Source organism: Strongylocentrotus purpuratus, unplaced genomic scaffold, assembly GCF_000002235.5.
Source record: "Strongylocentrotus purpuratus isolate Spur 01 unplaced genomic scaffold, Spur_5.0 spur5_scaffold_16, whole genome shotgun sequence".
Lineage (NCBI taxonomy): Eukaryota > Metazoa > Echinodermata > Echinoidea > Camarodonta > Strongylocentrotidae > Strongylocentrotus > Strongylocentrotus purpuratus.
In genome coordinates, this window is record NW_022145601.1 from 25,534,803 (window position 1) to 25,548,201 (window position 13,399).

The 13,399-nt window shown below is 37.1% G+C and overlaps 1 protein-coding gene across 1 annotated transcript; it reads right to left on the reverse strand.

Moving 5' to 3' along the window:
• Positions 1-2,598: 2,598 nt before the first annotated feature.
• LOC115918696 (somatostatin receptor type 4-like) lies at positions 2,599-6,484 on the reverse strand. Its single transcript, XM_030987136.1, has 3 exons — positions 6,288-6,484; positions 5,461-5,587; positions 2,599-4,177 (listed from the first exon to the last, which is right to left on the reverse strand). Exons 1-3 carry the CDS (start codon positions 6,308-6,310, stop codon positions 3,326-3,328), a joined length of 1,002 nt encoding a protein of 333 aa, XP_030842996.1. The 5' UTR covers positions 6,311-6,484; the 3' UTR covers positions 2,599-3,325.
• Positions 6,485-13,399: the final 6,915 nt, after the last annotated feature.

Genomic DNA, 13,399 nt, shown 5'->3' on the forward strand with positions numbered 1-13,399 from the left:
CTTAATATTCGCTTGCATTCTTACACAATTAGTGACACACAATTTAATAACTTTAAATCAAATAGTATATGTAATAAATACTGGTAATGTTACGTTAAAACGATAAGGCAAATTCACGATTTCAAAATACTTATATACCTGATACCAAAATTATGTGGAAAGAAGCAAAAGTGATTTCACAATTATCATGAAAAGCTTTCTGGGATGATTGCCTATTAAACATTTGTACCTATCTCTGAAAACACAGCATGAATGTGAATTTATCGACCGCGTTCCCCGTATTACGAGAGTAACATTTTTGATCCCTATTCACAGTATGCTTCCGACATCAACAACGCCCCCATCTCCCCCATTTTGCAGATGATTATAATAATAATAATAATAATATTTAATTTTTATATAGCGCTTAATACAAATGTCTCTAAGGGCTTTACAAATATATATTATTACCCCGGTCATTGGATTCAGTGCTTGCCCGCACACACTGTGTGCACAATCTCCACTCCCTGGGGAGCATTCCAGCCGGGCGTTACTTGACGCTCACAAGCTGTTTGACCAACAATAACGGTCGCATCCTACCGGGTACCCATTTAACACCTGGGTGGAGAGTAGCAAGTGCAGGTTAATATCTTGCCAAAGGATATTAGTGCCGTGTCGAGATTCAAACCCTCGACCTTCGCATCTCCAGTCAAGCGCCTTAAACCACTCGACCACGACACTCCCACGTAATAGATCTACGCTCCTGCATCACTATAGCGGCACATTTCATGGCATTGGTTTAATGTTGAAAATGAACACATAAAAAAAGGAAAATATTATGGTGTCTCGTACAATAGGCCACGTTATGGCAATGACTAAAATAACAATTGATGCAATTACAATAAAAGGCGAGTAAAATTTTGTATGAGATAGAACGGTCGTTTAATTTTGATGTTCATTGACCTGAATTGATAAACATTTCTTAAATTGGCAATCTTCCACAACCTGATATTCTGAAAGTCAGACGACGTAAAACCATGTGAGTGCCTAGATATATAGCAGAATAAACGGCGTATGGTGGGGGGGGGGGGGGTGGACCCGAGGCAGTTCCATGGATATTGAGAAATTCTGTTAGCTATTCAACTATACTTATAAGGCCATCGAAAATTAATTCCCAGTTTCTCGTTCGGGTTTATTTTTATCTCGACAATTTGGAGATGGGGGTTCGATGTTACTTTATATTTTTCTTGTACATGAAAAATACTTCTTGGGCAATTGTAAAACAAAATGGAAATAAATGTATTTTATTTATCCAGGAGCTCACAGAAGGGTGAGAATGCATTACATTACTGATTTCTGTCATCTGGCTGTCTAAATATATTCATATTCAATTCAATTTATCATTTAAGAACAAAAATTATAAAATGACAACAACTTTTGAGGTGGGCCAAACAAGGAAGGAGGAGGGGGACGAGAGATTAAGAATTCACTTTGTTTGGCCTAATGATTCTATCAACAAGAATCAGCATAGTCTGACGATATATATATATAGCCATAGGGGTTGAGTGGAGAAGTAGTGGTATGGGACAGTAACCTTCCTATAAAAACAAATTAAAAAAAGGAAGAAACGCCTTTTCTAATCCAGCAGCACAATAATTAATTGAAAAAATAGAGAGAAGTGTAGTTACAATTAAGATACCATCTTTAGTCAATATAGAGGTTGCCACGTGATAAAAACCACATCACTTTCATCTACCCATGATGTTACCCGTCATTAATGATTTACTGGTTGTCTATGTACATCGAGATTGTTCTATAGTATCAACATGAGAGAACTCCGAAATATTCACTTCTACGAACGAGCTTGTATAGCTATACAGCCAATAACAGAAACAAAAACCATGAAGAGTTTGGCCGACCCGATTCGAGTTGGGCAAAATCACAATATGGAGATTACTGCTATGTTGGACAAGCACGAAACTAAACGAATTGTGCCATGCTGTGACCAACTAAATCCAAGTTGGTCAAATACTGTGGAAAGATGGCTTCGTAGCCATAGACGATATAGCGCCGTCTATAGGAGTACTTATACAAAGTACTTTCTACGTCCTTAATCTGCTTTCAAACGCAACGTGAATATTAATTATTTTTTTATTTTGCAAGAATACCAAGAAAACAAAAGGCAAGTGGTATATAGGCCTACTACTTTTTTAATGAGCTTATAGTGCGTATGCGAAACAAGCGGAACATAAAAATATGCATTTCTGTTGCCACAAATAATGACATTCATTTTTCTTGAAGCTTTCCACTGTGTAAGCGTTTTAATTGCGAGAAGAAAATAATTGTTATTTTCAGTGGAGATGATGCGTGCTTAAAAACGTCAATTGCATGTCCAAAAGCCGTTGCTAGACTAACGCACGAAAAAACTGTGGAAAGAAATGGATCTGAAGCCGTAAACGCTATAGCGCCACCTAGGAGTACAATAAATTAGTTTCTACTTTCTTAATTAATCGCTTTTAAACGCAACATGAATACTAGGTGTTACTTGGCCAGAATACCAAGAAAACAAATTGCAAGTGGAACTATTTTTAAAGGTGCATTAGTGTTTGATTTTTTTTCTTCTCCAGCTGAGTGCGTATGCAAAATAATCGTAACTAAGAGGTATGCATTTCTGTAGCCACATTTATTTTTCTTGAAGCTTTCCACTATTTGTAAGCGTGTTAATTGAGAGAAGAAAAATAATTGTCATTTTCAGCGGAGATGTGGGTTGCTTAAAAACATCACATGCACGTCCAAAAGAAGTTGCTAATTTAACGCGCAATAAAACATACCAAGATGAATAAGACCAGATCATTTTTAGGGGGCAAAGAAAGGCCAACGTTTTTGAAAACTTCAGGAACCTTTTCGGACAAATGCAATCGAATACATAAAAGGAAGCAGAGCCCAACTCCATCAAATAGTTTTTGAGTCATCATGGACAAAATATTTTGATAAGTTTGGGAGACAAAACGTTTTCATTTTCATGTATCATAAATGTATAAACTATTTTCAGGTATTGTTCCCTGAAGATGAAAAAAATATTACACCTCCTAAACTTATTTCAAAATATAATTTTCCCCTCTCCCCCCCCCCCCCTCCCTCCCCACCAATGTCAAATCCCCCCATTAATATCTCAAACCAGATTAAATAGAGTTCCAAGGGCCCTTCCTCTGTCAATGTATTTAATTATATGAGAGATACTGAAACTGCTCAAAACTCTTTTAAAAGATTGTTAATTAAACTTTGTCGTTGTCTGCGAGTGTTATGTGGAATCCACAAATGTTTTTTATGAAGAGGGGCGGGTACATCATGCCTTTCCATTTGGAATAATCGTCGTCATGCAATACTCCGACGATCTCGTAGTATCTGACATCGTAATATCCGACATCGTTTTATCCGACATCGCATTATCCGACATCGTATTATCCGACATCGTCCCATTGATGCCGATGTCGACGTCACCACCAGTATCGACATGATGACGGGCAAGGTCCGGGCTAGGTTCCATCTCCACCATGTTCCTTTCATACGAGAACGCTATTCCCATTGCTCGCTCACCATCCACACGCTTCCTCTTTTGATTGCCTGATATAGCAGCGAAACTCGGTGGGTGACCGCCGTCCATGTCGGTAGAGGGCAACGACGCTCTCGGACTGTCTCTCGACGACGACGTCGACATGCAAACAATCTGCTTGGCGGCTTTCCAAAATGTATCGTTCGTGAAGGAGTAGATGACTGGATTGAAGCATGAGTTAACGTAAGGCAAGAGAAGGGAGAGGTTCTTGAGTTCGGGGTGCAGAGCTGTCGAGAAGTACTGCTGAACGATATGATAGGTGGCAAAGGGTGCGAAACAGATGATGAAACCTACGAAGACATAGAGAAGACTCTTGCATATCTTCCAGTGCGAGTTGCGGTACCGCTTCGGCACGGGGCCGCCGTTCAGGAGCTCACTTCGCAAGTACTGGTTACTTCGTTTGACGTGGACGACGATGCGGACGTAGATGATGGCGGTGATGATGACGGGTATGTAGAAGAGAAGGATGTTGAGATACACGGGTTTGAAGTCTTTCCACCACGGTCCGAAGGGGACGATGGCCTTGCAAGCCCAGGGCAACTTGCCCGGGTAAGAGATCGCCTGTCCTTCTCCGCTGTAAATACTCTGAAACATGAATAATGAGAACAACAAATTTATAACAAATAATCACTAAAAGACAGTCAAAGTATTGACAGAAAACGTTTGGCACTACTAATAGTAGTATTAGTAGTTTCACGCTTTTAAGAGACGCTTAAGAATACACCAAATGAACTGTACCAGAGATCAGTCATTTTTTTTTGTTTTAAATGATATTTTATTTCCTTCCTCATAATTTCACATAACAAGAAATTCACATAACAAGAAATTATCAAATTAAGCAATATAAAACAAGATCTTTGATACAAGACATTTCATGAGTTACATCAATCAATGAACATAGAAAAAAAAGGGGAAAAAATTCTTGCATGTAACAGTGTATAATCAAAATAACCGTAGAGGAAGGTTTAAAGTGTAGATTTTTTTGTTTTAAATGATATTTTATTTCCTTCCTCATAATTTCACATAGCAAGAAATTCACATAACAAGAAATTATCAAGATAAGCAATATAAAACAAGTTCTTTGATACAAGACATATCATAAGTTACATTAATCAATGAACATAAAGGGAAAAAAAAGGAAAAAAAAAAAGTCTTGCATGTATCAGTGTATAATCAAAATAACAGTAGAGGAAGGTTTAAAGTCAGTCATCGATGTGTAAGAGAAGGCCATAGCGCCATCTCCTGGTGGATCACGAAATGAATTCAGCAGAACTATTTAGTATATATTTCCCATGTTTTTTATATTTTGTTTTTATTGGATAGCCTCTAGCCGAATCTAAGATAGCCAGTTTATGAGATGATTCATAAGAATGTATCCTACTATGTTTTTAAATAGGCCTTTACTTCTTAATGTCGTTCATGGTTCGTCATCAACATTAATTTTCACAGATCTATTTGACGATTGTATAGTTCATTGAGAATTTCTTTGACTCTACTAGATTTGGAATCATTCACCATATGTATCCTACTATGTTTTTAAATAGGCCTTTACTTCTTAATGTCGTTCATGGTTCGTCATCAACATTAATTTTCACAGATCTATTTGACGATTGTATAGTTCATTGAGAATTTCTTTGACTCTACTAGATTTGGAATCATTCACCATAAGTATTCATGAGCTTCTTTCCAAGAAGCTCCATCTTGTACACAATATTGGAGACGGAGAGAGACAGTACGCACAACTCTATATCGCCGACGATGGTTTTAGATACAAAATTAAAATATTTTTCATTAATTTAATGAAAAATTCTTTAATTTTGTATCTTTATCGACAATATCTTAAGAACTTCGTCGAATACGTGACTGACCTCAAACATGAATGCGACAGGTAGAGCAGCGGTGAACGATGTCAACCAGACGAAGAGGAGAACGAACTTGGTTCGACTGACTGTAAACTTGCCCTTGTAGAGAACTGGGATACGAACTGCGAAAAACCTTAAAAGGAGAACAAGAAGCATAAACATTATACACAGTTATAATCGAGGAATGTAGGCTGCATTATTATAGTGCTGCAATATTATAATTGTCATTATATACCTCTCTTTAGAAATCTAGCCATCTGATTGGTCGAAATTGGAATCGTGATTTTAGCCATTCCCGTAAAGAAACGAACAATGCAAATGAGGTTCCCGCAAGATTCCAGGAACCGGGAAAATAGTAAAATTTTGCTGCGATCCCCATTGGTTTACGTGTTGAAAGTTAGTTTGTGCGAGCGCGGATACCATACGGTGCTTTTTGTCTGCGATTCCCAAATGATCAAAATTTCAGTCACTTTTCCAGCAAAGATAAACAGACAGTTTCTCAGACATCCGTGATGTTTTAACCAATCTTTACTCAAGAAAAGGATAATGTAAGAATTCTTGGTAGACGTTTTGTGTCAATTCCATATCGACTGTTTTCATATTCGAGGCCTGGCTGTCGGCTCTCGGGGACGTTGCATCCTCCCATGTCCCCTGGGCGCGCCGGCAACGTCTCCTTGAGCCTATACAACAGCCAGGCCTCTCATAGCAGTCGATATATCTATATTATCGTTCATCATTATAATGCAGTAGCTATCGGAAAAATCATTTCGAGGTGGGTGGGGAGTGGGGAGAGGTGATGTGGTTTTGTTTGTCTGTTTTTGTTGTTGACGTACCTGTCAATAGCTATAGCCATCATGGAAAAGACGGTGCTATTGAAGCTGACGAACCGTAGGTAGCGATGGATCTGGCACTGGATGTTGGTCCCCCACAGTATCGGCCATGTTGAATGGTAGAATTCGGTCACGTGGAAAATTACCACCAGAGAGGTTAAAATATCCGCTACAGTAATCAAGATAGAGAAAAACAAATGAAAACTGTGAAAATATGATTATTGTTAATTTGCACTTCTGACACAATCGCAAGGACTTGAGAAAAAAAAAATCAAGTTGAGGGCAGTTTCATATTACCTAAATCAGAGCCAACTATATATAGCTTGGCCAAATTGGTTTCACTGGGTCACAACATGGCGCATATTCAGTATAGTTGCCCATATTGTGTCCAACTCGAATCGAGTTGGCCAAACTCTGTGTATAGATGGCTTTGACCTAAATAGATTATGTTCGGATAACGTGCTATTACGTAGAGGCGTCGCAGTCGAGTGGTTTAATTCACTTGACTATGCAAATGCAAATGGTGTTGGTTCGAGCTCCTGCACGGCTCTTATGTCATTGAGCAAGGTATTTTATTTGCATTGCTTCTCTCCACCCAGGTGCTAAATTGGTACCCGTTTAGGATGCGAAGGAATTTGTGTTTGGATTGTGCATTTGCGTGCCCGTAAAACGGCGATTAGCTGGAGTGCTCCACATGAAGTGCAGAATGTGCACTGCAATGTGCAGAATAGTAATTGAGACCAAGGTTTCTTTTATTTTTCACATAATATAACATAATCAAACGAATATGTACAAATTCAAAAAACATAATATTAAACAAAAGATAAGACAAATAATTATACAATAATTCAAATAAATCATTTAAGATTGGCACAGTGGTGAAAAAATAGTGGAGGAGTTTATTGAAAAAACATGGCTTGTATTTTATAGACCCTTGAGAATAAAAAGAAAGTTACAAGTGCTCTGTAATATAATTAGAAAATACATGTATACAAATGCTAAGGTAATCATCCTACATCCACCCCCCCCCCCACGCTACAAAACAAAACAATTGTCTTTAACATTGGTGTATACACAGAATGTTTACAGATATCGAAAATAATAACAAATGATTACCTTTCTAGCTGAGAAGAGAGAGGGAGAAAGTACGAAATGGAAAGTGAAGCATAAAGGACGGGTACATTACCAGCTATGGTTACTTTTGCAATGTTTTGATCTTATATTACTAATAGGTTTATCTTTTAATTTCGTACTTGTTCAAAAAACTGTCCCTATAAATGTTGTCCTTTTAACAATTGTATCTTTCTAGAAGGAATTGTTTAAGTGTACGTTTAATGAAAAATTGGTAGAAGCTGATTTAATATTATCATTTACTGATTTCCGTAGCTGTGGTCCGGTATATAATATATAAGTCTTTTGAGCAGTGACGGTTCTGTTCTGTCGTAGATGAAACTGATCTGATTGTCTAGTTGGGTACTTGTGTACTTCCTTGTTTAAACAAATATATATTTGCTACAAGTTTTCTAATAACTGATTTTTGTCCAAATGGTATACAACCGAGATTATACAAATAGAATTCATCTATTTTTAAGACCTTATTATTTATAATTTATTGTTTATAAATGATTTTTAGATACTCTACTACGAACACAATACAACTTTATTTCTGAAAAGGATCAAGCGGATCCCATTTTTTTTCGCCATGTAGAGAGGGCCGAAAGTATGACCACCACCCCCCCCCCTCCCTCGGACTTTCTAAATCTCAATATTCGAGAGATCACAAGTTCTTATTCGAGAACCGAGCTATCGAGTAGATGGTTTATAAAGTTCACTAATGGATTTCCACTATCATGAACATAAATTACAATATAGGAACAATACTCCAGTAATTCATGTTGCATATTAATTTTGTCGTTTTATTTTGACAGGGTAGCCCTTTCAGTTATAAAAACTGTTCGACCAAGGGGCCCTGTATCAACATAATCAAAAACATATATACAAAACATATAAACATACATAAGTTATAATGAACACAAAAATTAAACAAGATAAAATAATGAAATAAATGGGGGGGGGAGGGTAAAATATTAACGTAAGTACTATTTTAAACTATGTGAGAGAATGGATTTGCGTAAGCGTTTCAACATCTTTTCTGCTTGACTGGAACACTTAAACTGGTCTATTGACATGATATTTTACTTATGAATTTCACCTAGAATTTAAAGGGATAGTTGAGTTCTGTTGCAGAGGGCGCTACACAAAATAATTTTTTTGTGAGATAATGAAAAACTGAGTGTCAAATTTGAAAGAACATAATATTTAAATGACAAAATCATCTTTATTTGATCAAAATCGGTTCAGAGACGGCTGAAATATAACGATTTCTAATACTTGTGTACCATCACAAATATTAGATATTTTGAAAAATTTGAAAAAAAACGTTAAAAAAAACGTAATTAACGCCTTTTACGTCGTATTTCAGCCAATGCCGATGTCGTTTTTTTTTGTTGTTGTTGCAATTTTCGTGTTGCTTATATTACGCACAACCAGCTGGCCCATGTATTGTTATTTTTAAGTAAATAATCAATTTACGGTCACCGTGATTTTTTTACAATGGAGCTGAATTGGTATGCTCGTATTGGCTAAATTTCACACATTTTGGGGTCTAAAATTACCTTCAAAGCAATTTTAGGTTCTAAAAGGGCACTAGAAATGTCATAGATAAGAATAAGAGCAATAACCATGCACTTTGAAGGCATTTGCGGTATGAAAACAGAACTCAACTATCCCTTTAATAGCCCCAAAGCCTGTTTTTTTATATTCAAGATCCGTTACATAAATGAAATCGCGCAAGGTGTCTCAATTTCCTTCATCAGGTAAATTGTTGCCCATAAAGTTGGAGTAATTTTTAACCTTTTTTTCATGGAATGATTGTGAAAATATGGTTTATTCTTGATAGATAACGTTAATATGAGAAAATATAAACTTAATCTAAGTATAAGGTTGTCACGATCATGAAAAGAGATAAAAAACATTATTTCAATTTAATGGGCAACTACTGTATAGACCGCTTTACGTCAACATGACTCAATATCCCAGGCTTCCATCTGTTTTTCGCGAATTCACTCTCATCACTATTATTGGGTGTGTTTTTGAAAAAGAAGTTGAACATAAATTAATCATTAAAAAGGGCGTTATTATGTATTCTACATCAATAATGAGGGATATAAAGGATAATGGCCCTCGACAGTTGCTAAGAGACGTTACGATTTTGTTGTGAATTACAACTATACAGTGCGTCCCAGAAAAAACGAAACCGAGAATTATCGACGTTTGATCATTACTTAATCACAATTATAATTGATAAATGACACATATTTGGAAAGCTGAGATCCTCCTCTTTCATCTGATGGAACTCATATAATGCATATTTCACGCATGAGTGATTAAGATGAATTTGAAGAGAGGAAACCAAAAAGTCATTTGGCGGACGGTATCTGAATTCCAAAGAGAAAATCACTTTTCCAGAAAGTTGAGTTTCTGCCCTTTCATATGACACCTCAAGCACGAAACATGAGCTAGGAATAACAAAGTTCTGTATGTTTAAAGTAGTGCTTGCATATCCATAAGTTTATCAAACGAATTCATTTTCACTGGCTGCCTGCCTAGCAACACACGGAATTAAGAAAAGACTTAACTCCGTTTCGTTGACAATCGGCCGTAGACGAAAGACTTCATGCATGGCTGATTGTCAACGAAACGGAGTTAAGTCTTTTGACAATTCTGTTTCTTGCTACGGCAAGCAGCCAGTGAAAACAAATTCGTTTGATAAAATTATGGAAATGCAAGCACTAATTTAAACATACAGAACTTTGTTATTCCTGGCTCATTTTTCGTGATTGAGGTGTCATATGAAAGGGCAGAAACTCAACTGTCTAGAAATGTGATTTTCCCTTTGAAAATCAGATATCGTCCGTAAAATGACTTTTTGGTTACCTCTCTTCAAATTCATTTAAATCAATCATGCGTGAAATATGCATCAAGTGAGTTGCATCAAATCAAAGAGGAGGATCTAGGCTTTCCAAATATGTGTCATTTACTAATTATAAATGTGACTAAGTTATGATAAAACATCGATAATTCTCGGTTTCGTTTTTTCTGGGACGCACTATATGTAATATAGGGAAGGCCATTTGATATGCATGGGAGCAACACAATATTCTGAATAGGGGGGGGGGGGGGGTTGTATATTGTACAACGTGGAATGGAGGGAGGGAGTGAAAGGGGAGATTACGACAGAAAGCGTGCGTGTGTCTGCGTGTGTGTGTGTGTGTGTGTGTGTGTGTGTGTGTGTGTGAGTGGGAAAGAAAGATAGAGAGTGTATGTGAGTGAGTGAGAGAGATAATGCTTGCACGATCGCTAGACTTTGGCCAGTCGTGATGAACGCAAAACTTGATTGGGATAAGAAGAGATAAAGGACCTGGTTAGATGTGGATAGGGATCGATTCCGTTGTAATGGAAACCGTTCGAATTTATAGTAGAATCTATACTAAAAAAAAACGATGGCAGAACTCTTCTGAGAGTCTATTCAACTGTTTTGAGCTAGATCCCGGTTGTAAGAAACATGCTCCCACAAGAGGGAGGGGCGGAAGGAGGGAGAGAGGGAGATTAAGAGGGAGAGTGTGTGTGTGTGTGTGTGTGTGTGTGTATGTGTGTTTGTGTGGGAGAGAGAAAGTATCTGTGTGAGAAAGGGAGAGAGAGTGTATCTGAGTGAGTGAGAGGAAGAAAGAGAGAGTGTGGGTGTGTGTGTTTACGTTTCAGTGAGTGTGTGTAAGAGAGAGAGAGAGTGATGAAAGAGAGAGAGAAAGAAAAAGAGGGAGAGGATGTGTGTATGTGTGTGTTTGACTGAGTAAGAGAGAAAGAGAGAGAGAGGGGGGACTATAAAAAAAAACAAGAGTGGTGCTTTACTGAGCAGACGGCCGTTTCTTTGTGGAAGAAAAAGCGGGTCATTAAAAAAGAATATTCCCTTTTTTCCGTTGAAGGTATCATTTCTACGTATACAACAAATGGTTAGTAAACAAAAAAGTATACGATGGCCATGAACCAAAGAAGCAGTAATTGAATAACAAATTCAGTGCTCGCCTGCTTGTTGATTTAAGTGATATTTGAGCGGTGATTTTCAATTACTATGGCCATTAGATCGAACACATCGTATGACCGCTCGATCTCATTAAACCACGTAGTTTAATAGGTATTCGTCAGTTGGCAGCGTGGGGAGGGGGGGGGGGTGCCACAAATCATGAACTCTGAGGGAGGGGGGAAATGACATCATCCCTTAAGGCCGGGGGCCATAATGCCCCCCCCCCCCACCCCCACCGAATTTTTGCCGCTGTATCTAAATCCCTGAACCTTTGGCGCTGAAATTTCATTAGTATTTTCCTTCATGTCTCCCGTACATTTTGAAACCAAATTTGTTATGAGCGGACCTATGGTCCGGGTGTTAGGTGACAAAATATCAAACGCATGTCATAAATAAATAAATATAAAATAAAAATTACCATCTTATTCAATATACTTCAATCTATCACCATGCTAATTTTCACAATACCTTCCTAGGCCGAGATCTTAGGGGAGCCATATTGCCTCCCCCCCCCCCCCGGCCGTATTAAGACCTCAAATAGCACGGCCTTTTAGGGTTAATCACGGGGGCAGTGAGTAACAAGTGCATGGTCGACACCCCCAACTCTAGTTGTATAGTACTTAAAATTTATTTGAAAAATCCATAAATGGTAAGAATTTTTAATGTCCATCGGGCCGCTCTATCAATTATGACTGTATATCAATCTCAATATATTTCAGAGATTACCAACTAATCATAAAAAATTGCCTACTCTTACATTCCCAGCTATAAAAAATGAAATCTTGAACACGATCACAAAGATTTTCGAGAAATCCACTCAAGAGTAATTAAATTCACTATTGTATATCTCACGCTTCGATTACGAAATTTGTCATTGTAATGTTCGTCAATTTCAAAAGGAGATGAAAATTCACGAGGCTATTTTAATTGCCTTAAGATGATGATTCTTAAAGGCATCGTTTAACAATGTTAAATCTGAGATGCACGGCCCTATGTGTTATCAGTGTCTGTGTTATGGTGTAATATTGAAGCCCTAAAAAATATACATTGTGAAAGAAACGTTGTGGGATCGATCAGAAAAGGTTGATCATCTAGCATATAAATATTGGTGTGTACTGCAAGGTTCTGGAATCATCAAAATGATAAGAAATTTGACCCAGTCTTCGTAAAGTTACAAGCACTGTACACAGAAATATGTATATTGGACTACGCACAAGTGCGCGACACGTGCGTTTATCTCTCACATACCAATATATAAACTAATTTACCAAATATATCAATAAGTAGGCGGTTTCCCGGCAAAATTTTTATCATCATGACTTAGTCAAAACATATTCTTTCACATGATTAGTAATAAGAGCTTGCATTTCATTTTTTGAAATTGGGGCATTTCCAATACTGGTATTTACCTTTAATATCATCAAAACTGAATTGAAACGCTTTTAATCCTCAGCACATTACATAAATGTGTAAAATCTATAAGCTAGGGCGAGGAAATCAATTTCATATTTATTTTTGTTAAAGATTCTGACTTAATCTCTGGTGGGTGAAATAGTAGGAATCAAAACGTGTGCAACTGGATATTCAATACTGATAAAAGGACTGAGCGATAAGATCATGGAGATTATTTCTTAAAATTCCCCATCTATTTACTATAAATAGATTTATCCCTTACAGATTTTCTGAAAAAATAATAAGATATTAAATCTTCAAAGAGCTTATCTAATATGCTGTGTAGGTTGAAATAAATCCTAGATTACTTCATAAAAGTTCGGAAAATGCATCAATTATAGAAAATAATTTGTCCCCTGATCCTAACATCTCGAAAGGTTGATGGATTGAAAAGAATTATCGAGATTTTAATGCCCCCTTTCCGAAGGCACTAATCGTAGTTGGCAATACAAATATCATAGGAAATGTAATTTTTAACTTTTTTTTCCGCAGAAAAAGGTGAAGCTACAATGCCAGACTAGCG